The sequence below is a fragment of the Bos indicus x Bos taurus genome, chromosome 4, assembly GCF_003369695.1.
Source record: "Bos indicus x Bos taurus breed Angus x Brahman F1 hybrid chromosome 4, Bos_hybrid_MaternalHap_v2.0, whole genome shotgun sequence".
Lineage (NCBI taxonomy): Eukaryota > Metazoa > Chordata > Mammalia > Artiodactyla > Bovidae > Bos > Bos indicus x Bos taurus.
The window spans coordinates 99,266,198-99,293,852 of NC_040079.1; the positions used below are offsets into that span (position 1 = coordinate 99,266,198).

Here is a 27,655-nt window from a genome sequence, read left to right on the forward strand (position 1 = left end):
ATCTCCTGCATTGGTGGTTGGGTTCTTTAGCACTTGTGCCACCTGGGAAGCCCCTCTAATATGTTGGCTTATATACAAATTTACCTCATTTAATCTATGTCTATGATTACTTTCATTAGTAACAGTTTTCACAAATAGTCAACTCTTGCTTACTATTCATCTCAGTGATTTTCTACTTTCCCCATCTGTATTAACAGCAAACAATAAAGGTAACTGAATACGAAAACTGCGAACTATTTAAAGCCAAAAAAAAAATGTTTTTTATCTTTCTCTTTAATCTTATTCATTAGACTGTGGTCGGCAGTTATGAGCAACTAAGTCATAGCCTTTTCATACTGTTCATGGGGTTCTCGATTCATGGGGTCGCAAAGAGTTGGACACGACTGAGCTACTGAACTGAACTGAAGTCATAGCAAATAATATGACCAGTACCGAATCTAACTTACCTTTCTTTTAATTTATCCTATGATCTTAGTTGTCTGTAACAGGCACTGTGAAAATGGAGGCAAATGTCTTAAACCAGATGTCTGTGAGTGTAAGCCTGGCTGTAGCACAGCCAGGTAAAATCAGAAATATTTTCAATAAATATGTCAGTTGAAAGAAATTCAAGGTGCATCAGTGGTTTAAGGTGCATCAATGGCTTAAGGATAAGGACTTGCAAAACATAAAACTAATCAGATGAGATTGGTATAGAGTTTTTATTTCAGATAGATTTTTAAAACCCTGTCTCTCATATTCATTCATTATCTTTGTATACAACCATAGAATGTATTCCAGCTTTAATCTTATCCAACCCAACCAATACTTTCTTTTTTGGCTTTTATTTTTCCCTCATACTCTGCCTTATGGTGGAGAGAAACATATTTGTGTTGCATATTCAGGTCTCTTTGAAGATTTTTTTTTAAATCACAATGCAGACATTCTGTTTCATTAAATATTCAAGCACTTCTGAGTTAACTGGACATCATAATGTTATTCTATTTATTACAGTATCAGGCTTAATTCCTTGGCAGTGGTGTTTGCCATTATCTGTTTAATCCATTGTGATCTAAGGACTTTTCTCAACATAAATTTAATTCAGTGTTTACAGCTTGACAACTATGTGTGAAGCATGATGCAAAGGGAAATAAAGATCAATTTGATTTTTTCCCATTACAAGTAGCATATCATTAGTGAAGGAGATACAGATTATAATTATAAAAAGCACTATGTTACAAGTTGGGTAACAAGTGACATAATAAATGTTTACCTTTCTGGAAGCAGAGGAAAGAGAAATTCATTCTGACAGGTGCAGTTAGGAATAAAATTGTAAACTTTGGAGAACTGGCAAAATCGGGATTAAAAATGGAATTTGGGGTGACTTTCAAAGTGGAACAAAGGGAAAGAAGCAAAAACAAAGTGTGTTTTTGAGTGTGCTAGGACTTGAGTGCAGTGTTCCTATTTGAATTGGGAAGATGACTTAAAATCATGACTGAATGTATTTGAGCAGATTACAGACTATCCTGTTTGTGTTGCTGAATTGCTTTCTCTTAACTTCAAATTGTTTACCAACAATGCTTACCAAGGGCATTCTGAATTCTAATAACAGCCTCTACATTCTTAGCTTGGTAATAACTTAATGAACAAACTTTCAAAGCTATTATCTGGTTATTCCTCTCCTCTTATTTTGGAAAAGTCTAATTAATTATAGGTTATGGGTTTAAATGGCAGTAAAAATAAAATATTTCATTATGCACCATTCTGTACTTCAGGGCAGCTTCCATTTTTAAATAAAAAAACTTTTATGGTCCTTCTCCCTCCTACTGTTTACCAGCTTTGTGTGACCCCGTTTGCCTCAATGGTGGTTCCTGTAATAAACCAAACACTTTCAGTTCAGTTCAGTTCAGTTCAGTCGCTCAGTCGTGTCCGCCTCTTTGGGACCCCATGAATCGCAGCACGCTAGCCTCCCTGTCCATCACCAACTTCTGTCCAAATGGATTCTTTGGTACACAGTGTCAGAGTGGTAATTATTCTTTCTTTATAAATAAAAAGGCACAGGAAAAGTTAGACACAAACAGAGCTCTGAGTAAACAAACATACGACAATTTTCAAAGGGGAAGATGTTATTTATTTACTCTATTTCTTGTGACATTGCAGTTTTGGTCACCAAATTACCAATTCACAGAAATATATGAGTTATTGTGTAAAATGTTTACTTATTCAACTTATGTTAGGCTCACAGCCTTGGTGCATTTGTAGGACCAAGGTGTGAAACAAATAAGCCAAGCTCTCTTGCAGTCTTTCATGTGCAATGGTGTCATTTTTGTTGCCTTCTCTGCAAAAATGTTTTATTTACAGTCAATCGAATGTCTACTACTAATTTTATCTCATGATCTCTCTTGACTTTAGTTTCATTAAACACTTATGAAGAGCCAGCTACACACAGGAGTGTGCCCAGTAATATGAGACATAAAGATGTACCGTTTACCCCATTTACGGCCTATGACTTTAACACTTTCACTCATTGAGTTAATGCTATAAGCTGTTTTTGTTTTTTTTTTTTCAGAATAATGGGCATGACCTGAAGTTAAGCACACAGGCATGAAATAATGTCAATAAATTAAGTTTTAAATCTGTTTTCTGCATCTTAGTAGTTTTGAGCCTATATGAATATAGAGTGGATTTTTAGTATACGATGTGATAATTTAACTTCTAAAATACATACTTTCTTTGTCATGTTACAGTTTGACTTCAATCCTGTTTTGTTTTGTTTTTTCACTTAGAGGTAGATTAGGATTCTAAGATTGACACTGAGATGGAGAAGAAACCATCACTCTAATACTAGATATATTAAGCATTCAAAATGAGTTTTTCTAATTCAGATTTCTGTTAAGAAGCTAGGGTATGAACATGGAATGCAAAGACCAGGTTAAGGCAGATCTTGAAAATTAGATTATTACTAAATGCATGTTTAAGAGTTTTAGGTAGAATTATGAGTGGAGAATGTGAGAAAGGAAATAAAAAGCTATGCTTCTAATGCTATTTGCAATAGGTGTAAGATTTACTAAGAAAATTTATCCTCTAAAATGTATATGCTGACTATATAACTAAGTAAAGCAGGGACTCTCTAAATTACTAAATTGAACTAAAAATTGTCTAATGAACATATGTCATGTTAAAATTTTTGGAGTTATCAGTCTTTATAATCTCCTAGTGGCATGGATATGACAAATTTATAGTTTCCAGGCCTCAGACCTCTTTACTTTCAAGTTTAAGCTAGACAGTTGCTGTCAAGTGTGAATGAGACTACAGAAGACCATATACAAGTACAGTCAGCACTTGGCATTAAGTAATGGTATTATTGTTATAAGACACGTTATAGAAAGTGCAGGAAAAAATATGGTCTTTATTTTTATTAAGTCACATCCCTTCTGAGCCCAAATAGAGGGAAGGGAAGATGGTATACATATTGAAAGCCACTGAATAAATTAGGCAGAATATGGTTAAAATAAGTATAAGGAGCATATACTGTGTATTCTATAGCATTTCAAAAGAGGGAGATAGACACTGAGCTGAAAACAACACGAAAGGTTAACTATTAATAAGCAAGACTTAAAATGTGAGGCTGTGTGTGTGTGCTTAGTTGCTCAGTTGTGTCCAATTCTTGGGACCCCATAGACTGTAGCCTGCCAGGCTCCATGGGATTCTCCAGGCAAGAATATTGGAGTGGGTTGCCATTTCCTTCTCCAGGGGATCTTCCCGACTCAGGAATCAAACCCAGGTCTCTGGCATTGCAGGCAGACTGAGCTATGAGGGAAGCCCAAAATGTGAGGCTCAGTTCAGTTCAGTTGCTCAGTCGTGTCTGACTCTTTGCGACCCCATGAATTCGCAGCACACCAGGCCTCCCTGTCCATCACCAACTCCCGGAGTTCACTCAGACTCACGTCCATCGAGTCAGTGATGCCATCCAGTCATCTCATCCTCTGTCGTCCCCTTCTCCTCCTGCCCCCAATCCCTCCCAGCATCAGACTCTTTTCCAATGAGTCAACTCTTCACATGAGGTGGCCAAAGTACTGGAGTTTCAGCTTTAGCATCATTCCTTCCAAAGAAATCCCAGGGCTGATCTTCAGAATGGACTGGTTGGATCTCCTTGCAGTCCAAGGGACTCTCAAGAGTCTTCTCCAACACCACAGTTCAAAAGCATCAATTCTTCAGTGCTCAGCCTTCTTCACAGTCCAACTCTCACATCTGTACATGACCACAGGAAAAACCACAGCCTTGACTAGACGGACCTTTGTTGGCAAAGTAATGTCTCTGCTTTTGAATATGCTATCTAGGTTGGACATAACTTTCCTTCCAAGGAGTAAGCGTCTTTTAATTTCATGGCTGCAGTCACCATCTGCAGTGATTTTGGAGCCCAGAAAAATAAAGTCTGACACTGTTTCCACTGTTTCCCCATCTATTTCCCATGAAGTGATGGGACCAGATGCCATGATCTTCGTTTTCTGAATGTTGAGCTTTAAGCCAACTTTTTCACTCTCCTCTTTCACTTTCATCAAGAGGCTTTTTAGTTCCTCTTCACTTTCTGCCATAAGAGTGGTGTCATCTGCATATCTGAGGTTATTGATATTTCTGCCTCATATCTTCCAATTTCCTTCATCCCTTAAATGCCATGAGCTCTTTCCATACACAAAGTAAGGCCAGATTCCTTGGCTCATTTTGGAGTTTGATGGAAGATCCATCTGAGACTGGAGAATCTCATAAATATGTATACATGACTGGGTATTCTCCTAAACCTCCTTTTCTTAAAATGGGATTCAGGGTGGCACAATGAAGTCCATGTTTTATGCCATTTCTCTGTATTACTTTAATTATATATACTTTTTTGTAAAAATGTAGTATTTATCTCTATCAAGTTTTATAGAGTATATGAGTACTGCCCATTATAAAAAGGTCTTTTATTCTTTTTATTTTTAAGTGTTAAATTCCTAACCACAGGTATTTCTTGTGGTGTTTTTGTAATGAATAATAGAAATAATCTTAAATTCAATAAGGATTGTTGTTGTTCAGTCGCTCAGTCGTGTCTGACTCTTTGTGACCCCATGGACTGTAACCCACCAGGCTCCTCTGTCCATGGGACTCTCTTAGCAAGAATACTGGAGTGGGTTGCCATTTCCTTCTCCAGTGTAAGGATTAGAAAGCAGAAAACTTAAGATCATTTCTCCATTATAAAAAGTACCAATAAAAATGCCAGAGAAAGGGAACTCAATCATTAACCAAAAAAGGCTCAGTCTAAAATAATGGATATTATTCATTTGCTAAAATCTTTCAGTTATATTGATTTTATACAAAAAGTGTTACATTATTTTCACCTATGAATCTACTTGAAATCAGCTGAATTTTTCTTAGTGTTTGGAAATTTTCAAAAGGGGAATCTGTCCACAAATACCTTATTACCAAAACAAAACAACTGGGCATTCACTTTTACACCAAAAACTAAAATCCACTTAATCATCACTTAAGGAAAATTAAATTAAAAAATTTATAGGCAAGTTTGCCTTTGTATTACTATTTTTATATAACTGAATTTAATTGTCACATCAGGAAGAAGTATGATGCAAGAAAAATCCTATAAAAGATACAAACATCAATTTCTGAACTCCATGGAACAGAACCATATACATAGAAGTTACTAGTATACTGTATTCAGGATTATCCAATAACTATTCTTGAAAAAGCCGATGATTTATTGTTAAAAAGATTTTTTCCCAGGCCCTGACAGGAATAAGTCACATATAAAGCTCTGTCTCTATGACCTCAGTAGGTACCTAAAAGTAACTTTAAAGTTTTTTCTAAACATATGACCAATTGTATGACCAATTTTTCTAACTTCCATAGGAACAAGTATTATTTTGAGCTTGGTTTTGACTTATTTTCTTGTTTTTTTTTTCCCAGGTCATTTCACTCTTTACTTCAGAGTTTGGTGAAACATAAGATTAGATTCATAATATTTGTACTATCATACTGAAGGCTCCATTGGTTATGAACACTTCACCAATATATTTCCAAGTTTGCTAACCCACTAGCAACGTATGGCTATAAGCATTGTATTTTATGATTTAGAAATGATGGTTTTAACAACTTGCAGTTGTGATCTTTTATTTTACTATCTCATTTCTCTGCCTTATGTCCCCATAGATCACACACACATAATGCAACATATAATAAGTGAATATGTGATATTCACAGATTGCTGCCATATATTCTTTTAGCTATCTGCCAGCCTCCCTGTAAGAATGGTGGTCACTGCATGAGAAATAATGTGTGCGTCTGTCCTGAAGGATACACTGGTAGGAGATGCCAAAAAAGTAAGACACTACTAAATATGTTTGCCAGCTACAGGTAAAGCAAACATATTAATAGCAAAGCTACTGATATTTAAGGACTAATACTTCATCCCTTTATCTCCAGGTATCTGTGTTCCCATGTGCATTAATGGAGGAAAGCTTGTGGGACCAAGCCTTTGCTCTTGTCCTTCTGGCTTGACAGGGAAACAGTGCAACACACGTAAGGGAAATGCCCTTAAAAGGCTAAAGTCCACATGGGAACGTAAAGCAGGACTTCAAAGAGCATGTTCCTTGTTTTTTGTTTCCTTGCTTTTATTTTTTCTTATTTAGTCCTACTTTAGAATTTATCTTTTTTTTTTTTTTTTTTTTAGAATTAATCTTTTTTATTTCACTCTTCTTCCATTTCCCAGTGCAAAGCAATCCTCCTTCCATTGGTTTATTACTGGACTTGCCTAAACTTCTAAATCCAAAAGGTCCTAATTTCATATTACAAAATATGTATAAGCTTTCCTAGGAAATTCAGTTAGCATCAGTTGCATCAGTGTTTCAACTTTAAAACTGTTTTCCATAAATGTCTCTTGGAATGTTAACATCAAACAAACTCCTCTGCCTTATATCAAAATAAATCACTTAATTAAAAAAAAATATATATATATCTTTTAAAAATAGAGTAAAATGCCAGTTCCTCTGAACTCTTTCTTTCTAATTAGCAGAAGTACAGGGTATCCTGTATTTTCCAGTCTAGCCAATACAGTTGCCAGGATAAATGACATGTATTTAAGTCTTGGTTTCAGTTATAAGTAGGAGTCAGGGGAAGTTTTTTAAAAAATTACTGATTTCTTGGCCCTGTCTCAGACCAGTTCAGAACCTCCTGAGAGGTTTTATTGCTTTCAATCTAGTTCTTGAGATGATGGCAGTTCTCATTCAAATGTTTCATTTTTTCCATAAAAGTCTAACAATGGGAAAAAGGTAAGGGGAAAAATTCTTTAATCATTGATGTTTTAACTGTTTCTCTTTTTTCTTTAATGAAAATTGTTGTGGCTTATGGTAGGATTTGACAAGTAAATTAAGTTCTAAACTTATTTATTTTTCCATTTGCAGCAATCTGCTTTCAGAAATGTAAAAGTGGTGGTGAATGTATCACTCCCAGCATATGCCATTGTCCCACCACATGGGCAGGAGCACAGTGTCAAACACCTAAGCCTACACAACTCACTTTCTACTCTGTGTTCTGAATTTGAATCTATTCTAATTATTAAATAAAGTATAGCTTTAAGAGAAATATATATAGAAAAATAAATCCCAGTATGCTGATTCATTAAAGTTTTAGAAATGCAGGGATGTCTTATCCGTTTCTATACCTATTTAAAAAGGAATGTGTGGTATGTTATATTAATGTTTTGTGTAACTTAGAAAGATCCAAAGTATAATCTGTGGGGTGTCAGTGAATTCCTCTTAGGTGGACTTAAGAATTTTTTGTTTTTCATTTTAAAAGATCTTTCTTTCTTTTTCTTCTAGTTTTATTGCAATATAATTGACATTCTGCACTGTATAAGGTGTACAACATAATGATTTTACTTACATATATCATGAAATGATTACCACAATGTTTAGTGAATATTCATCTCATATAGGTACAACATTAAAGAATTTTTTAAAAAAAGTATCTTTCCCTTGTGATGAGAACTTTTACTCTCTTATAAGCTTTTGTATATAATGTACAGTGGTGTTAATTGTATTTATCATGTTGTACATTTCATCCTCAGTACTTATTTAACTAGAAGTTTGTAACTTTTGACTGCTTTCCTCCAAGGGGGAATTAGATGAAGAAGGTTTTAATATATAGTTTAAATATTTTTCTATATTATAGGGTAGATACATATCTATCATGGAAATCAGACAAAATATGAAAAATTTTTAAAAAATAAATCTCTCCAAATTCCTTCACCCAGAACTAGTTTCTTCCTTGATTTTCTCATCTTAGCTATTTCCACTTTTAGTCATAAATTTTTACATAGATGGGGTTTCATGCTAAAGAGAAAAATCAAATTTTATGTAATTTTGAAATTTATGTAAACTTGAAATAACATCTTAAAATATTAACAAATATTGACTTAATGGGAAAAACAGAAAATCTCCTCAAAGTACTTTCAAATGTTCAATAACTGCATAATATAAAAACTGGTAATGCAAATGTATTATAAACTGAAATTATACAATTGTAAAATGACTATTTTTTTACTAAAAATACCTGCTCTGCTTTTCAGTATGCTTGAGCCACACTCATTTCCATTTGTCAGAGATTCTGCATATAATTTTTATGACTCTTAGAGTTTATTTTATTATTAATCACTACTCACTTCTCAATCTAGTAAAATACTTTCAAAGAAAACATTAAGTGCTAGCACTTATGTAAGAAATATGTGCTCAAAAATCAGTAATTCACATTGAAAGTCAGATGTGATAAACTGCTATAAAAAGGAACACTCGATTTGGCCTACTCATTCTGGGAGGAGCTGTGTGGACCATGAGAGAATGATGAGACACTAAAAGCACGGGAATGTGAAAATATGCTCCAGTGCTTGTGAACTCAGGTACTTGAGCACAGTCTGAAGACGTGCACCCTGTTTTTGCACCTTGTAGCTTCTGTGTGAGTTTTTAAAAGTCCCCTTCCTCAAAAATGCTTTACTTCTCTCTGGAAACTGTCTAAATACTGATGATATTATTTATACAAGTTGTTTTACTGCCATCTTTTGGAAAAATTGTTGTAATAAATATTAAGTCTATGATGTCTGTGATATGAACAGTGTTTAGTTAGCTGTGGAACCTCATCCTTTACACAACCTGCTCAGCTGTACACAATAGCTCTGATAAAAACATATCTTTCAATGTTGCATTTATACTAGAGGGAGTATTATTCTTATATATGCAAGCTTCAAATATGAACTATTTAAACAGATACTTCTCCCGTGAAAAATAACTGTATTGTATATAATTTTACATCATGCCTATATTTAGTCAGTATTACTTAAAAGTGTTTCAGAGTCCTTAGAAACATAATTTTAAATGATATATTAAATTCCGTAATATAAATACTATAATTCACTTGACCTTTCCTCTCATGTTGAACATTTCTGTTATTTACAAACTGCTACTATTATAAGAATTTTTCTCTATAGGTGGGTAGGTAGGTAAATGATGGAGGAAAAAAAGACAAAAGATAAACAGATATTGAAATAGATATAGGTATTTTAAAGCTGCATAGGAAGAGATTTTAAAGAAGAAATTTCTAGTAGAGATAATATGAAAATCTTTAGGAAGCTTCCAATAGAGTGGTTTCACATTAAACTTCCACTGAAGTGAAGTTGCTCAGTTGTGTCCGACTCTTTGTGACCCCATGGACTGTAGCCTACCAGGCTTCTCTGTCCATGGGATTCTCTAGGCAAGAATACTGGAGTGGGTTGCCATTCCCTTCTCCAGGGGATCTTGCCAACCCAGGGATCGAACCCTGGTCTCCCATATTGGAGGCAGACACTTTAAATCTCTGAGCCACCAGGGAAGCCTTCCATCAGGAGTACATAAAACTTCCATTAGTAGTACATAAAATTGTCTGTTTTTCCATATGTTGGTCAGTACTGAGTTGCCCCTTTTAAATTTTTGCTAAAAAGGTTTTACTAAAAAGCAAATTATGAATGCTGATTTGAATCTCCTCTCTAGAAAACAAAAAGATCTGTTTTAAATACTTTAAAATATAGCCAATGAAAATGTTTGCTTTAATAATATTGATATCTTTATGAAATAGTAAAACTGTTGTGTTGTATTGCACACTGGTTGCAGAAATATAGTAGTGCAATTGGTCATTCATTGATTCTTATGACTGTTTTATAGCCAAGTTGCTGAATGGCTTCAGGCCTTTGGAATTGTCTGAAGCATTTGTGTTAAAAGACAGTAACTGTAAAAACTTGTGTATTACAGCAATTTGCAATCAAAAGTGTCTTTATGGAGGCATATGTGTACTCCCCAACATATGTTCTTGCCGCACTGGATATTCTGGAGTCAAATATGAAAAGAAAATACAGGTATTTTACAGTTTAAACAAAGATTGTATTAGATATTGACACCTGCCATCAACTGGGATATTCAGTTGATAGATACAGTAATTTATACCTGTTAATGCTTTTTGTTCTTTTACTTCTAAAATAGAAAATATACAAGATTTTACTGTTTTCCTCTAAAACTAGAAATCATATCATTTTTGTGTCATTATAGAGTTATCTTGTAGAATTTTCATGTGCACTTATGGAATTTCAGTGTGTAGATAACAACCATCAAACATTATATAATATTTCATGACACCAGAGCTGAAAGAGAGCAAGTATCTCACAATATAGATTTACGACACCAGTAATTTATATTTGGTCAAATACTAGTTAAAAAGACCACCTTCACCCTTTAAAAAAATTTTACCACCTTTACATCAGGGAATCACTACTTCACTGATGGGAGGAGGCGTGTTTCTAAACATGTTCAGCGGATCATATGCCACTGAAGCATTGAATATCCTCATTCCTTTCCTTGATAATAGTTCTCTCTCTTCATTTGCGTGCAAGCGTGCTAAGTCATTTCAGTCCTGTCTGGCTCTTTGCAAACATGGACTGCAGCCTGCCAGGCTCCTCTGACCATGAGGTTTCTCAGGCAAGAATACTGGAGTGGGTCGCCGTGCCCACCTCCAGGGGACCTTCCCAACTCAGGGATGCAACTCACATCTACTCAGGGATGCAACTCACATCTACTCAGGGATGCAACTCACATCTCTTGTGTCTTCTGCATTGGTAGGCAGGTTCTGAAAAACTAGCACCACCTGGGAAGCCCCTTTCTTCTTTTACTTGATGTATGTTCAGTTGTGTCCTGCTCTTTGTGACTCTGTGGACTATAGCCTGCCAGGCTCCTCTGTCCATGGGATTTTCCAGGCAAAAATAACTGGAGCAGGTTGCCAAAAAACCATTTCAGGGAAAGCAATTTTAAAAACTCTTCATATCATTAGAATTAGGATTTCTTTGTATTTTGAAAATCAAGAAAGCAATAAGACTTTCTTGCAGTTTCTGAAGCTGTCCCCCCTCTCCATGTAAACTATAAAGCCAGTGCTATGTAAACATCTATTTAAAAAGTTTCTATGATTGTATCAGCACTAGTAAAATGAAATTGAATTTTTTAGGCCTCCAATTTTAAATTTCTAAATATCACCAGCCAAGGTATTTTTTCAGTCCTGATTCCTACACAATCACAATTGCAGCAGAACTCTCCAAAAATTTCTTAATCTATTGGTTTAGTTGCTAAGTTGTGTCTGACTCTTGTGACCCCACAGACTGTAGCCTGCCAGGCTCCTCTGTCCATGGGATTCTCCAAGCAAGAATACTGGAGTGGGTTGCCATTTCCTTCTCCAGGGGATCTTCGCGACCCAGGGATAGAACCCGGGTCTCCTGCACTGCAGGCAGATTCTTTTATCAACTGAGCTACTATCTATTAGATTTCCTCTTAAAAAGCAATTATATGCTATTTAACACTTCAAAAAATCCAAGGGTCTTGAATATCAGAGTACTCTGGAGTATATTATATTTTGAAAAATGATAAGGAATTTTATTCCTGAAGATACTGAATGAGACTGGCTTGGTGGCAAAGTGGATATGTATATATGTCTTTCTCCTAGCAGTGGTGTTCCTCATGGAAGTTCCTCATCATGGTGTTCCTCATCTCCGTTTTGAGAAAAACAAGATCGTGATAGTATTATGGTTTGAAAACTAGAAAACAAAAGTTACCGAGTATTTGATCAGCTATTATTGAGAAAAATAAATATTTTAATATAAAAGTTTAAGTTAAGGCAGTCTGAATATACTTTGAGATTTTTTTATGGCACAGAAAACCCTATGACCTCAAAAGCTTTCAAGTCCACTTTGACATACTAAACTACTTCTCTATGTTCTATTTTTATGTATTTCTTTACTATCCAAATCCTTCCTCATATGACTACTAGCAGATCATCATCCCCATTTATGTTTCTGAGATCCATCTGGAACCATATTAAGGAAAGAAAAAACATGAGGTCATGGGGCAAATGAAACAAAAAGAGTTAGCTCAAGGACCACACGTCCTGCTGTGTTGTAACCTGCTCTCCCAAGCTCTTATGGGTTGCTAGAATTTCAATGAAAGAAACAAAGAATTACTAGCTAGAAAGAAGACATGGAGAAAGAGGAAATGGGGAAGGGAGGTGCTAAAGAGGGTAGTTTGATGAACAGCTTTGAGAGATTTCATAACCTGCTGCCTAACTGCCAAGTGTATTTCTTACATCCCTGCCACTTGTTTGCTCTGTGACCTTGGGCAAGGTATTACACCCCACCCTGAGCCTTAATTGTTTTCATCTGTAATATGGAGCTTATATGGGGTTGTCATAGGATTAAATATGTTAAAGTATGTGAAGTACCTAGAACAGTGCCTGGCATGTAGAAAACACTATGTAAGTTTGTTGGTGGTTACACTGAATAGAAGAAGAGAGAGAGGTGGAGAAAGAAAAGGATGGACAAAGAGACCTGAGAGGAAATTTTGCAATACGTGAATGTCAAAAGTCTTTTCCTAGAGAATATAAAAATACTTATTTGGTTTTATGGAGCATGGATATTTCTTGAATATAACCCTTTACCAAGATGGAATCATATATAATTGTATGCAAGCTCCATTAAGTCACAAGTATTTTGACATTTAAATATGATCTTGATTAGATCTCAATTTTATGAGAGCAGTTCTTAGTCTCTAGTGCTTTATGTCAGGAGGAAGAAGGCAGCAAATAATGAGTCAGAATTACCTAGTTTTCTAATATTCTTTGAAACTTGATTCCCCTCTTTCTACTGCAGGTCAAATACCATTGAGTAATATCAAGTATAAGAACGGACATTTTTATTCAGAAGAAGTTGAAGTTAATTATTAATACTTGAAGTTTATTTGAACATCATTCTTAAAGCTCTTTTAAAGGTTGAAGAAACTAATAAAAACAGACTGGTCTTAGTTGTCATTGTTAGAGAAAAGGAAAGGAGAAATCCAGATAATCAAATTTTTACTTTGACATGTGATTTGTTATTAACATATTGAAATGATGTTTTTGACAGTCACAATATTTAATAAACTGAATATTTTCCTTGTCTTTACTGTGACAGTGTCTTTATCATCTGGGACCAGTCAGCATCACAGAAGGCATCTGACGTATCCAGATATAAAATGTTAATGCAAAATTAGGAACTCTCAGGACTGCTGGAAGAGCCTTGGTGGGGATGGGGGAGACTAGGGAAGAGGTCAGGAAAGCAGCTGCTGAAGGTCAGAGAAATTGAGAATGAAGATGTCACTTTAATTCCAAGCATCTAACAGCAAACACCTTTGAAGAAATAATGGCTTCCTATTCATGCCCAGCTTCTGACTCTCTGGAAGGCTCTTTTCATTGGTGAACTCTAACCCAGAACCACACAGAGAAGGGGTTCTGGAAAATGTGCTCCTATCCTTAGGAGGAAGTGACAGTGATGCCAAGGGAACAAAAGTGAGCTCACATGGGACATATTGAAAGCTCTGCATCTTACTCCTTTGGACTATATTCTGGAGGTAAAGTTATTACTTTTCAGTGATAAAAAACCATGTTTAGTTTGGTCTGTTTATTTTTCATCTCTACTCTTTCTGCTGCTCTGACGTGTACCATTTCTGGAGAGCGGGGAAGAAATAATGGAGTTTGGAGTTTTAAAAGACTCATTTGGTCACTGTGTTTTCTGTGAAAAGGTCTTTTATTCATCCATTATTTTCGGTACAATCATCTATTTTGATGCAGAAATGAGAGAAACTGTCACAAAATCAAATCCGCCTATAAATATCAAAAGAGATTTGAATACTTAATAAAAGAAAATTAGATTGACATGATTGTTAAAGAAGTGGGAATGTCAACAAAGAATACATAAATAACTGAAAGCTCTATTTCAGAGATGCAAATAATTACACATTAACTAGAGTTATAACACTTCTTTTTCTCTATTATATTTGACCTCAAACTTCATTATCTTTTTCAAAAAACATTTTATTTTAATTTGAACATGCCTATTAAATCATATGAGTTTACAAAACTCATTCTGTTTTTTTAAATGGAAAGACTAAGCATTCCTAGGCCATGTCTAAAATTACAAGACAAAGTAATACATTGTTAGAATAAAATTATTGCCTAACTTTGATAAGAATCTATGCATTCAGTGTCAGAATTAAGGAGATTTTATCATTTCATATTTGCTGAAAGATAAAGAATCATTTAAGAGAATATAACATGTTTTACTATGTCTTATTTTATTACCAATAATATAGAAATACAAATGCAAAATAAACCTTTAATAATTTATATGTGGTTAAATTTGTAATCTGTTGTGAAAATAAGTGCTAGAAAGAAAAAAGTACTTTAGATGAGAGTGAATAATTTTTTAAAGTTAATAACTAGAATTAAATTCCTATAGAAGCTGTCATAATGAAATAGCTATAATTTTTATATCTGCTTCTGCCTTCTTTGCTCAGTATACAGTATTGCAATTTTATTAGTAACTTACTAAGCTGATCTTCAATGTATATTTTTTATAGTTAAAAAGTTATAATAGCTCAAGTATTTATCCTGAAATGTCTAAACCAGGATTTTAAAATCTTTATAAACATTTTCTAGATCCACACCAAGACTCTCAAGCTGCAATTAAAATATTAATCAGTAGACTATGCATTTATAATAGATTTAATGGACCCATATAGGCTAATAATGAAGAAATGCTATGGTTTACAGCTTACAGATTTTATATAAAAGCATTCCTTATGAAAGCTAATGACTCATGCAAATAGAAGTAATTTTCAGAAATATAATGTGAACTTTGAAAAGCAAGTAATTTGATAAATTCATGGAGAAGTAATTTAAGTTTTTCTTATTTCTTGGTTATATTTTCACATCTATTAACTTGAAAAATCTTTTATCCAAAATCTATTTGGAGAATATTTTGAAAATAATGTGTTTGAGAATTTAGGCAAAAGTACTTCAACATGTGTAAGTTCCAGTGTTTATGTTATCTTCCAAAAATGAATTCTGATCTTAAACATTGTTTAATATGCTTGGCTATTTTGTGTTTATTCGTGTTAACATTTAAATGAAATATATGAATTATCAAATATTCTTAACCTTTCTTTGACCCTCTAGAATTGGGGAGACCTGGGTTTTAATTCAACCCCAAATCTTCATGCCATCTTTTCCCAGTTATGTGGCCTTGCACAAAGAGCTTCTATATTTAATTCCTTCATTTGTAAGATAGGGATAAATAATTCTCATTTCAGAGATTAGTGGATAATTTTTAATTTAAAATGAGATAATTATAAATAATTTTTCACAATGTCACCTAATAAATGCCCAATATGAGTGTTATTATATGTTGCTAAAAATGAATTAGTGGAACCACTAGGCTCAGGAAAAGATGACAGACTCCTCTATTTGGGTTTTAGGTTTTCCAATGATTATTGTATATTGGTGTTTCTTGTTTCTGACTAAAGAGTTTACTTTTAAAAAGCACTGATTAAACAATATGTGAGTCAAAAGCAAGATAAAATAAGGGGATGTAAATTTTCAATCAACTCTGGCATACAGTTATTTAAAATTGAGGACAGTCTTGTCCATCAATGTGAAAACCAACTAACCTCAGCTGTCAATCTTTTAAAAATGTTGTAACTGCCAGATGGAATTAGCAGAGTTTCACCTGCAGATGGTGCTAGATCCTCAGTTCCCAGATACCATACACACAATGCAAGACGACCACTGGGTAAGACAGCTTATTAAACATTTAATGCAGACATGATATCTTTCAAAAATAAATTTCTTTGCTAACACAGTATCGGTCTTTCTTGTGACCTAGACATCTGTTACACCTGGTGATTAATCAATAATTTCAGCCACTTGGCTGACTGCAGTTAACAATTCCCATTGTGCTAGTAAAGGATAAATTGCATTTGAAGATTTAGTGACCATCTATATGAGATTTAAATTGCTGTGAGAATTATTAGGGTAAGCAGAAAACCTTTGTTTTTCAAATGTACATTGAACTTGGAAAAGTCTAGAAATGCAAATAGTCAGTACTTTCAGGTATTTCAAAGTTATAATGTTTTCTCCTATTATTGACAAATAATCATAAGTCCCATATGTGGTACACCCTGAGAGAAAAAAAGGCTTTGTAAAGGATGATGGTTTTCTGAATATACTCCTTGGCACTATAATTTTATCTGAAGTAAGCAGGTTCCCCCCAGCTATATGTCTTACATATGACAATACCTGGAAAGTCTTTGACTTGAGAGACTAGAAACTTGAGAAAAGTATTAAGACTTACTGGACAAAAACAGTACAGTGAAAGTAATTCCACTTTATTTCCCAACTCCCTCAGATAGGCAGAAAGATAAACAGATCATATACTATACATATATATATAGTAGACTCTGATATCAAACTTAAATCTTGCTCACCAAGTAACTGTGGCCCTTGCTAATGTGACCAAGAGATACTGTTAGGATCTAGTTTTGATTCTCATTCTAAGATCTTGAGATCTTCATCTGCGTTTTCTTTACTGCTTTGGTTCAATTCTGCCTGAGCTGAGATGTTCTCTCTTGGTTGAGGGCTCTGATTATGAATCAAAGGAAATTCTTAGAGTTTGTGTTTCCATGCCTCCAAGCTGTGTTTTTAGCCATCAAGACCTGTCAATGTTTGGCAAAAACCACTACAATATTGTAAAGTAATTAGCCTCCAATTAAAATAAATAAATTAAAAAAAAAGACCTGCCATTCTTTTCTAAGGACGATCTTGATGATATCCCCTAGGTTAGTTTATGGAGACGGCAGCTTCAAGGTGCTTCATCTATGAAGCAACCCCTTTGTTGCCGTATCAGTGTCCTCTGCTGATGCACTCTCATTGATGACTTGCAATTTCTGAGGACTCCAGAAATATGCAGGACTTTTTTTCAAATTCTTTTTTGTGACAACAGTCAATTCTTCCTTTGGAGCTGACCTGAAATCTATCTCCCCATATTAAAGATTCAAGCCATTTTCAGTGTAAAGTCATCATCAATGCACCCTGCCTGCAGCATTACAAGTGAAATAAATAAAGCATCAGAAATGCTATGGATAGTCTGACCCCTTCATTTTCTACACAGTGGCCTGCAAAGAAGAGTAGAATGGTTCAAACCAAGAAAAAAACATAAAGCAGTAGCAGAACTTCGTAAAAAAAAAAAAACAAAAAAAACTGGGGCACCTTCTTATAGCGTTTGTATCATGTCTCACATGAGTGATAGAAAAATATTTTAGTTTTCTTTTTCTCCCCAGAAAAGAAGAAACAGCTGTAGGAAATGGAAATTGACCTTACCAGAAATAAAACTTGAATTGCTCATTTTGAGGGTTGGCATACGGCTGTGTGCTTGGCTCTGCAGAGCAAGAGTGGGATTTTTCTAGAGCCATATGGTTGGAATCAAGAAGGGCAATGAGTTAAAGCAGACAGAAGGCAGTTTATGGGTAATGATAAAGTCCTGAAGCATAATATATTCTAAAATGTTTCCAATATTAGATTTACATTGAAAAGGAGGGGGCTGCCAGGAGATGCACTGAGGTGTTTTTCTCCTGAAATGAGAAAACAAGGATCCCAGACTGTACTACCTGTCAGCTCTGCTTAGATGACCTTACCTTCCAGTCGCTGTTAAACCAAATGATTAAGAGAAATGTCCTGTTTCTAATTGTTTGAACATCATGATAGTCTTCCAAACCAGTATCTATTGAGTTTCCACTGAAACAGAAAATTCCTTCATTAACCCATACAGGCAGGTTGATAACAGGCTCTGCCAGTCTATATTACTCAGCCCTAACTAACCTAGTGAGACAACTGACTAGAAAGGGAGTTGTTTCATTCCCCATTCCTCAGGGAAAACTAAACTGACAAGCATGGTTGAAACCATGATGGATAAGCAGTTTGTAACTTCTGACAGAATTCTCATGCTGAAAATACATATGTGAGATTTTAACTAATTAGGCCTCAAGCTCTTTGTAAAAGCCACATTGCAATTAATTAAGATGCTACTCATTATTTTTCAAAAAGCAAATTCTTTATCATAATTCACAAAAGTGTCAGAGAAGAGCAAACATTCTAACACTACCATATTATAATTTTTAATGCTAAAATAGATAAAATATTTAAGACGAACTCTGTTATTTTTAAGCTGTTCATTTGACTTGAAATTGACATATTGTTATGAATACTTTAGCTAACATGTAATTATAATTGAGTTAAATGAAAATTAAAATCAAGATTTGTAATATTTTATCGAGATCCAAATTTAAAGAATTATCACATCCACTTTTAAGAGCAGTGCTACAAAACGGGACCTGTCAGTGGAAATCTTGAGAGATACAGCCAATTAAGAGAATACATAAAAATTTTAAATAATAACCTCTGATATACTACTCTTTGAATAACAATATTTTAAGTGACATCAATAAAGTTATTACATATTCAGCTATGAAATTTCTATAGACCATATGAAACAGTAAGTCATGCAGAACTTAATCTTACATCTTTGAAAGATGGCTATGTTATATTAAATGAAAAATATGAAAAGGCAAACTTTTAGACAATCCTACTGCTGCTGCTGCTAAGTCACTTCAGTCGTGTCTGACTCTGTGCGACCCCATAGACGGCAGCCCACCAGGCTCCCCCGTCCCTGGGATTCTCCAGGCAAGAACACTGGAGTGGGTTGCCGTTTCCTTCTCCAATGCATGAAAGTGAAAAGTGAAAGTGAAGTCGCTCAGTTGTGTCAGACACTTAACAACCCCATGGACTGCAGCCTACCAGGCTCCTCCATCCATGGGATTTTCCAGGCAAGAGTACTGGAGTGGGGTGCCATTGCCTTCTCCAGACAATCCTACTACACTCATTTTAAAATGTGTTTGCATGCACATATGTTTTTAATAACAAAATTTCTATGAAGACATATACTTTTTTTTTAATTGGTTACCTTAAGAAAGATGATTAGGAGCTGAGGAATGATTTATATAGATGTTACTTATTACTTCTTATATATATTTGTACCATCTGCTTAGAATTTTTTAGTGATCTTAATTTTGTAATGTATACTCTTGTAGAGTCTTCAATTAGCTTCAAACAATGCTGCTCTCTTGAAATACCAAGTAAGAGACATTCAGAATAATATGAATTGAAAATCAAAGGACGACTGCAGTTTATCTTAACTGAAAAGGGGCAATTAAAATTAATTAAAAATTTAATATGTCATTTTAGAAAATTTCAGTTGTGGTACTTTTTTCAGAGTAAAAAATTTTCCTAACTCATTATTGCATATGGATTAAAGTTGTAAACTGTTGTATTTAAATTAAGGAGAATGGTTTACAGTCCTCTGAGTATTATCATAAGATTAAAATTAATTGCTCAGAATTTTCAGCTGAGGCCAAACTGGACAGCTAATCAGTCATAAGCTAATGTTATTAGCTTGATTCTTGTTATCAAACTGTCTTCTGATAATACCAGGCAAGTGGGTGGGCAGAAAAAAAAAAAAAAAAACCTCCATATAAAAATGATGGAACCAAGTTCTTTTGTTTGCAATAGTTCTAACATTTAGAGATCACATTTATAGCAAACACTTGAGTTTACTACTTGAATAATTCAAGTAAAAAGCTTACATGTGCTTAAATTCATGGGACCAAAAATCCACAAAGTATATTTTCTACTTATAAGTTTGTTACAGAAAATGACGACTATCTTTCTTTTTGAAAAAATATGTGATATTTGATACATACAAAAGAAAATGGCACTGTATCTCTGAAGTGATAAAGAATACCAAAATGGACACCTACAACTCAATCAATTCAGAAATATGCCAATGACAAAAGAGTTGCACCTATTTCTGTTCTCCTTTTATAATCTTGCTTCTCCCCACTCCAAATTATTGTCCTGTATTTTGTGTTCATAACCTGTGTTGTAGATGCATGCTAAGTCGCTTCAGTCGTGTCCAACTCTTTGAGACTCCATGGACTATAGCCTGTCAGGCTCCTCTGTCCATAGGATTCTCCAGGTAAGAATTCTGGAGTGGATTGCCATGCCCTCCTCCAGGGGATCTTCCCAACTCAGGGACTGAACTTGCATCTCTTATGTCTCCTGCATTGGCATCTGGGTTCTTTACCACTAGCACCATATCAGGCAACCTTTAAGACAATGACCACCACTTCCTGATACTAATACCCTTATGTGATCCCTTTCTTTTGAGGGTATGCTGAACTTAGTGATTCATTTGTAACCAACAGAATATGATAGAAGGAATGACTGTCACTTCTAAAATTAGGTTATAAGATACCTAACTTCTCTCCCTACTTTCATATCCCCTTTCCCTTCTCTCTCTTTCTCCCACTCTCCTCATTTTCCCTCTCTTCATCTCTGAGAAAAGCCAGTTACCATGCTACCAGTTTGCCCATAAGAAGGCCTATATAGCAATGAACTGAGGGAAGCCTCCAGCCAACCCAGGAAGAGCGGAGGCCAACAACCCAGGAGGAACTGAATCTTGATAAAAACCACAAGAGTGATTTTTGAGTGGATCATCCCCAGGTCAAACCTTGAGATGACACCATCATCCTGACTGAAACCTCAAAAGACACCATGAGCCAAAGCACTTGACACCATGAGCCAAAGCACTTAAACCACACCTGAATTCCTGACCCACAGGTAACGTGATATAAGAAAATCATGTTTTCTGAGTCACCATTTTTTGGAATAACTTGTTAGATAACAAATGTTTATCCTTACCTTTATAAAGTTTTGATACAGAGCAAAAAGTTTATTAATTTCTGTTAAATCCAAACTTTAAACTGTTTTTTTTCTTTCTATTCTTCATCTTGTGAATTTATTATCTGCCTAATCTTCTATAATTTAGAAAGGTACTGAAATTTTTTTTTTTCCTTTTTTGTATTGGCTTAGTTCTTCTTGTAATTTTATCAAATTTCCCTTTATATACTTGAGGCCATTAAATTAGATGCCTAGACGTTTCTAGTATACCAGGCCTTTTCTTAGGTGGCATAACATACTGGTTAAGTGGATGGACTCTGGGGACAAACTGGCTTCTGCATTTGAACCCTCATCTTATTCCTTACAAGCCGTGATCTGAAGCAAATTATTTAACCTCCATCCCTTCATTTCCTCATCTAAAAAAAAAAAGGAAATATAAATAATATCTATCTGTTGGATTTAAATGTAGTTTAAACAAGTTGATACTTTTACACAGACAGCAATAGTTGACATAGAACTATTGGTAAAGCACTATATGTTGTGACTTATTTATCCCTAATGCTCTTTGCTGAATGGTTATTAAAGGTTACCTAAAAATTATTTTGAAAGCTACTCATCTTTATTTAAATTTTCCTGAAAAAATATATTTATCTGGCTAATCATTTTCTACTGTACTTTCAACGCTTCTCTAGCCTTAAGTTTTATGTGTGCCTCTGGAATTCAATGCAAAGCTGATTTTTTTTTTTTTTTTTTTACTACTAGTCATTTTGCCTTTTAATTGGAGAAATTGTGTATCATGAATTACAAATATTTTGACTTATTTCTTATCATTTTGGTTTTTCCTAGGTGTTCCACTTGTGCTATTTTTTCTCTTTTCATACTTTCTTTTGGATTGATTGAGATGCTGTATTTGTTTGGATTTTGCTTCCTCTTTTCCCTTTAACTGGCCTGGGCATAATATATATTTTGATCTTTATGATTATTGCCTTTGAAATTCACAGTTGAAAAACAAAATATAAGTCACTCTTCACTCTCATTTCAAAAAATTTAACTTTTTCAACAGTTTAATTCCTGTCAGTCTCTTTCCAAGTTACATGCTATTGTTTAATTTTATCTTCCTTTATATTCTAATTTAGAAATTATTACTTTTATAAAGACAACATTTGATTAAGTTAAGTGTTTACTAATTTGCTTTCCATTCTTTCTTGCCTCTTGACCTTCATTTTGGAATCAACTTTTTTCTCCCAAAGCACATTCATTTACAAGTTCCTTTAGTAAATTTCTATTGATGGTAAATATTCTATTTTTATGTTAAAGTACTATTATGATTCCCTCTTACTTGAAAATAGTTGTGCTGGATACTTAATTCTGGTTTTATGGTTATTTTCCTTCTATTCACTGAAACTATTATTTCACTGTTTCTAAAATTTATCTTATCAACCTAATTATTGTTACTCTGTTTTATTCTGGTTCTTATCCTATTCTTCTTTTTTTATTTGTTCTGTAGTTTGACTACAAGGTGTCAAAATGTCATTTTATTTTTAATTTATACTGCTCAGTAAGTATTATATTTATTGTATCTATGGAATCATCCAATACCTACTCATAAGGTTGTTACAAGCATTAACTTAGTTAATGAAAGTCAAGTGCTGTGAACAGTACTTTGTACATAATTGATACCATGTCTGTGTTTTATTGTTACTGAATAATGATAACTTTTATTATCCTCTCCTTAATATTGCCCGCCACCACTGCCATTACTTGTATTCTTTCCTCTAGGACACCCATTAGGAATGTAAAGCACCTGTCCATTCCAGTCTAAATGTCAATTAACTAATCTTTCCTATTTTCCAAATCCTTGCTTCTATGTGCTGCTGGGTAATTTTGCAGATCTATCTCTGAATCACTAATTATCTTTTAGGTTTTGTCTAATCTGCTATTTCATCTGCAAGTGTTGCTGATTAGGCATTCTGTGCCTGACTCTGTACAGTGCACTTGATCTTTACAGTGTCCCACCTAGGCTCCTTCCCTATAGTTTCTGGTGGAGCCAGTACAAGGGGAGCCATCAGTAGCAGACCTAAGTTCAGGAGGAAGAGGAAGGAGATGTCAGGTACTGAGTCCCCTCTTGTCTCCCTGTGTTATCATAACACTTTCATTTTGAGAGAGTTAACATTTTACTTCGTTATGAAGCTGGGATATATTCTTGGTATATGAAAGGCACAAAAGGTATTTTTTCTTAAACGAATACTGAACTGCTTTCTTCTGAATCATGACAATTCCAAAATAACCAGGAAAAACAAATCATTTTGCATCATCTAAATATTACCATGCCCATAATCACTAAGTACTTTATGTGAAATTGCTTCAAGAATGTTAAAGATAAATAAGCAAATCCTTTTCCAATCTAAAGAAGAGAAGCAGAGCAATTCTCTATAGATGTATCACATCTGGTAACAGAATGGGAATTGTTGAATGAAGATGGAGAATCTGATTACAAGAAAGAAAAAAAAAATGTTTAGAGATTTGGCATAATGTGATGTAAAGCTTTCAGAAAAGGAAAAACTAAAAACTGCCAAAAGGAATTTATGAGCTAACATGATTTTTTTTTCCCATCTGAAATAAAAGACGATAATCATAAAAATGCTTTGCTACTTTTCCATATATTTTATTACTTATTTACATGCAACTACTACAACATTCAAGATTGCTGGGAGAAATATCAATAACCTCAGATATGCAGATGACACCACCCTTATGGCAGAAAGTGAAGAGGAACTAAAAAGCCTCTTGATGAAAGTGAAAGTGGAGAGTAAAAAAGTTGGCTTAAAGCTCAACATTCAGAAAACGAAGATCATGGCATCTGGTCCCATCACTTCATGGGAAATAGATGGGGAAACCGTGGAAACAGTGTCAGACTTTATTTTTGGGGGCTCCAAAATCACTGCAGATGGTGACTGCAGCCATGAAATTAAAAGATGCTTACTTCTTGGAAGGAATGTTATGACCAACCTAGACAGCATATTCAAAAGCAGATACATTACTTTGCCAACAAAGTTTCATCTAGTCAAGGCTATAGTTTTTCCTGTGGTCATGTATGGATGTGAGAGTTGGACTGTGAAGAAGGCTGAGCGCCGAAAAATTGATGCTTTTGAACTGTGGTGTTGGAGAAGACTCTTGAGAGTCCCTTGGACTGCAAGGAGATCCAACCAGTCCATTCTGAAGGAGATCAGCCCTGGGATTTCTTTGGAAGGAATGATGCTAAAGCTGAAACTCCAGTACCTTGGCCACCTCATGCGAAGAGTTGACTCATTGGAAAAGACTCTGATGATGGGAGGGATTGGGGGCAAGAGGAGAAGGGGACAACAGAGGATGAGATGGCTGGATGGCATTACTGACTCGATGGACGTGAGTCTGGGTGAACTCCAGGAGTTGGTGATGGACAGGGAGGCCTGGCATGCTGCGATTCCTGGGGTCGCAAAGAGTCAGACATGACTGAGAGACTGATCTGATCTGATCTGATCTGACTACAACATTAATGGCATACATAACATAGAGAGATTGTGAGTTAACTTATAAATTTAAGAATAACAATTCTTAAAGAAACTACTTACATACTGTACACAAAAATCACTGCATTGGCACAAAAGTTCTTCACCCAATTTATATTTTAAAATTATTCCCTAACCAGCTAAATTGATAATAAACTTGAGAATGGGCAGTGCCATAGTCCACACTTATTTTCAGTTTCCCTGAAAAGTTCAGTGGACACGTGTGTGTATCATTTCCAGAGCATCTTTTCTCATTCTCAACACCCCTACTTTGAGTAAGTAGCAGGAAATCTTAACCAAGACTCCCCAGTTCTATCCAATGATCATTTTACTAATGTTAACCTGTCAAAGTCTTGAACAAAGGTTCTTGAAACAGTGAATAACTAGGTCAATTTGGTCATTACAAAGCACCTCTAATAATTTTTGAGCTTCCAAAGATCAACAACCATCCACAGCTTATGCTTGAGCATTCCATCTGACCTAACTGTGCTTTTTAACCATCCTACAATGACAGAAATAAAATAGTTATGAACACTAGGATGACACCAGCTTGTCTTGATATCTGTGCACCCAGTTATTAGGTTGGAGAAGGCAATGGCACCCCACTCCAGTACTCTTGCATGGAAAATCCCATGGGCAGAGGAGCCTGGTAGGTTGCAGTCCATGGGGTCACTAAGAGTCGGACACGACTGAGCGACTTTACTTTCACTTTTCACTTTCATGCACTGGAGAAGGAAATGGCAACCCACTCCAGTGTTCTTGCCTGGAGAATCCCAGGGATGGGGGAGCCTGGTGGGCTGCCGTCTCTGGGGTCGCACAGAGACGGACACGACTGAAGCGATTTAGCAGCAGCAGCAGTTATTAGGTCTAGGATACTTTATTATCTGTATAAAGGAAACTATAATATTTCAGCACATATAAAACACGGCTCAACTACTAAATTATAAAACACTTAAATCAGGAAAAAGTCTAACGAGATCTGGTCTCTAACAATTCAAGAGTCTAGAAAGCACTGTTTTTCATGTTTTGGAGGTGGCAAACAAATCTGGCCTCAGAGAGTGTTCAGTTCAGTTCAGTTCAGTAGCTCAGTCGTGTCTAACTCTTTGTGACTTCATGAATCGCAGCACGCCAGGCCTCCCTGTCCATCACCAACTCCCGGAGTTCACTCAAACTCATGTTCATAGAGTCAGTTTATGCCATCCAGACATCTCATCCTCTGTCTTCCCCTTCTCCTCCTGTCCCCAATCCCTCCCAGCATCAGACTCTTTTCCAATGAGTCAACTCTTCGCATGAGGTGGCCAAAGTGCTGGAGTTTCAGCTTTACCATCAGTCCTTGCAATGAACACCCAGGACTGATCTCCTTTAGGATGGACTGGTTGGATCTCCTTGCAGTCCAAGGGACTCTTAAGAGTCTTCTCCAACACCATAGTTCAAAAGCATCAATTCTTCGGTGCTCAGCTTTCTTCACAGTCCAACTCTCACATCCATACATGACCACTGGAAAAACCATAGCCTTGACTAGCCGGACCTTTGTTGGCAAAGTAATGTCTCTGCTTTTGAATATGCTATATAGGTTGGTCATAACTTTCCTTCCAAGGAGTGAGCGTTTTTTTAATTTCATGGCTGCAATCACCATCTGCCGTGATTTTGGAGCCCCCCAAAATAAAGTCTGACACTGTTTCCACTTTTCCCCATCTATTTCCCATGAAGTGATGGGACCAGATGCCATGATCTTCGTTTTCTGAATGTTGAGCTTTGAGCCAACTTTTTCACTTTCCTCTTTCACTTTCATCAAGAGGCTTTTTAGTTCCTCTTCACTTTCTGCCATAAGGGTGGTGTCATCTGCATGTCTGAGGTTGTTGATATTTCTCCTGGCAATCAGAGAGTGTTACATTTATCTAAAGAGAAATCCTAAATTCAAGAGGAAAGCGTCAGTGTACATGTCTTTATAAAAGATGACATTTAAATGAAAGTTTGCTTCTAACCTACAAGGTGTACACTTTATGTCTGGAAGTGCTGAGGACTTGGCAAATATGAATACTTATAAAACCAAACCCAACATATTCCAACTCTATATAACTTGATAGAGTAAAACATGAAAGAGGAAATGTGAAACAGCACTCTCTGTGTTGCTGAAAGTTAGGGAAAACAATGAACAAATGTATCTGTCTTGAAAAATGTATAACTAGACTCAGCAAACTAGATACTTTTTATCAATTATTAAGGATGCATGTAAAGGGAATTTTTCAGCATACTTTCCTTCTCCCCTCTGCCTTATAGTTTTAAAGGTTCTTTGTTCCTTTGATTTATTGTTCTGCTTGTGCATTCCAGCCCCAGAGTCATAGTTAGGGGACAGCTAAAATTAAGGGACTAAGGAATAGTCTGTCAATCTTTGCCCCTTGGGTAGAAGGCTGCTATACAGCAAATGAAAAATGAAACATCATTAAGAATAAATTGTAGGTTTTGAGTATGTTCCTTTATTCTCAAAATGGGTTTTCTTTTTTGAGAATCGTCTCTTTCCATTTGAACTGGCTTGTATTATAAGCTGATTGTGGCATTCTGTTTTTGTTTGAGTCTGCCCAGATGTTCCTTCCATTTACAGGGGAAAAAAAAATCTACTTCTAATACAAAGTTCTGTATTTTTAAGTCCCATCTGATGAGTTGAGTTTCAAAGTCCTAGAAAATTCTTCAGAAACTTGTGACTTTTTTCTTTGTAATCTGCACTTTGCTTTCTAATTTGAGAAGAGCTTTTGTTGACTTTTTTATTAAGCTTTAAAAGTTTTCTTGCATTTTGCTAATCAGCTAAGTTTCACATTTCAGAGTAGCATCTTCATGTTAAAAATTCTAATGTGACTGCTATTTAGTTTTGAAATATACGAATAGCCTTATTTTCACATTTTTGTTTGCACTGAATATTATCA

At 35.2% G+C, this 27,655-nt stretch overlaps 1 protein-coding gene across 1 annotated transcript in view; it reads left to right on the forward strand.

Moving 5' to 3' along the window:
• VWDE (von Willebrand factor D and EGF domains) overlaps nucleotides 1-27,655 on the forward strand; it is an 82,556-nt gene that overhangs the window by 35,601 nt on the left and 19,300 nt on the right. The window contains 5 exon segments of the mRNA XM_027538441.1: nucleotides 476-560; nucleotides 6,211-6,347; nucleotides 6,451-6,546; nucleotides 7,428-7,523; nucleotides 10,302-10,405. Of these exon segments, the coding sequence (XP_027394242.1) occupies nucleotides 476-560; nucleotides 6,211-6,347; nucleotides 6,451-6,546; nucleotides 7,428-7,523; nucleotides 10,302-10,405 (518 nt within the window).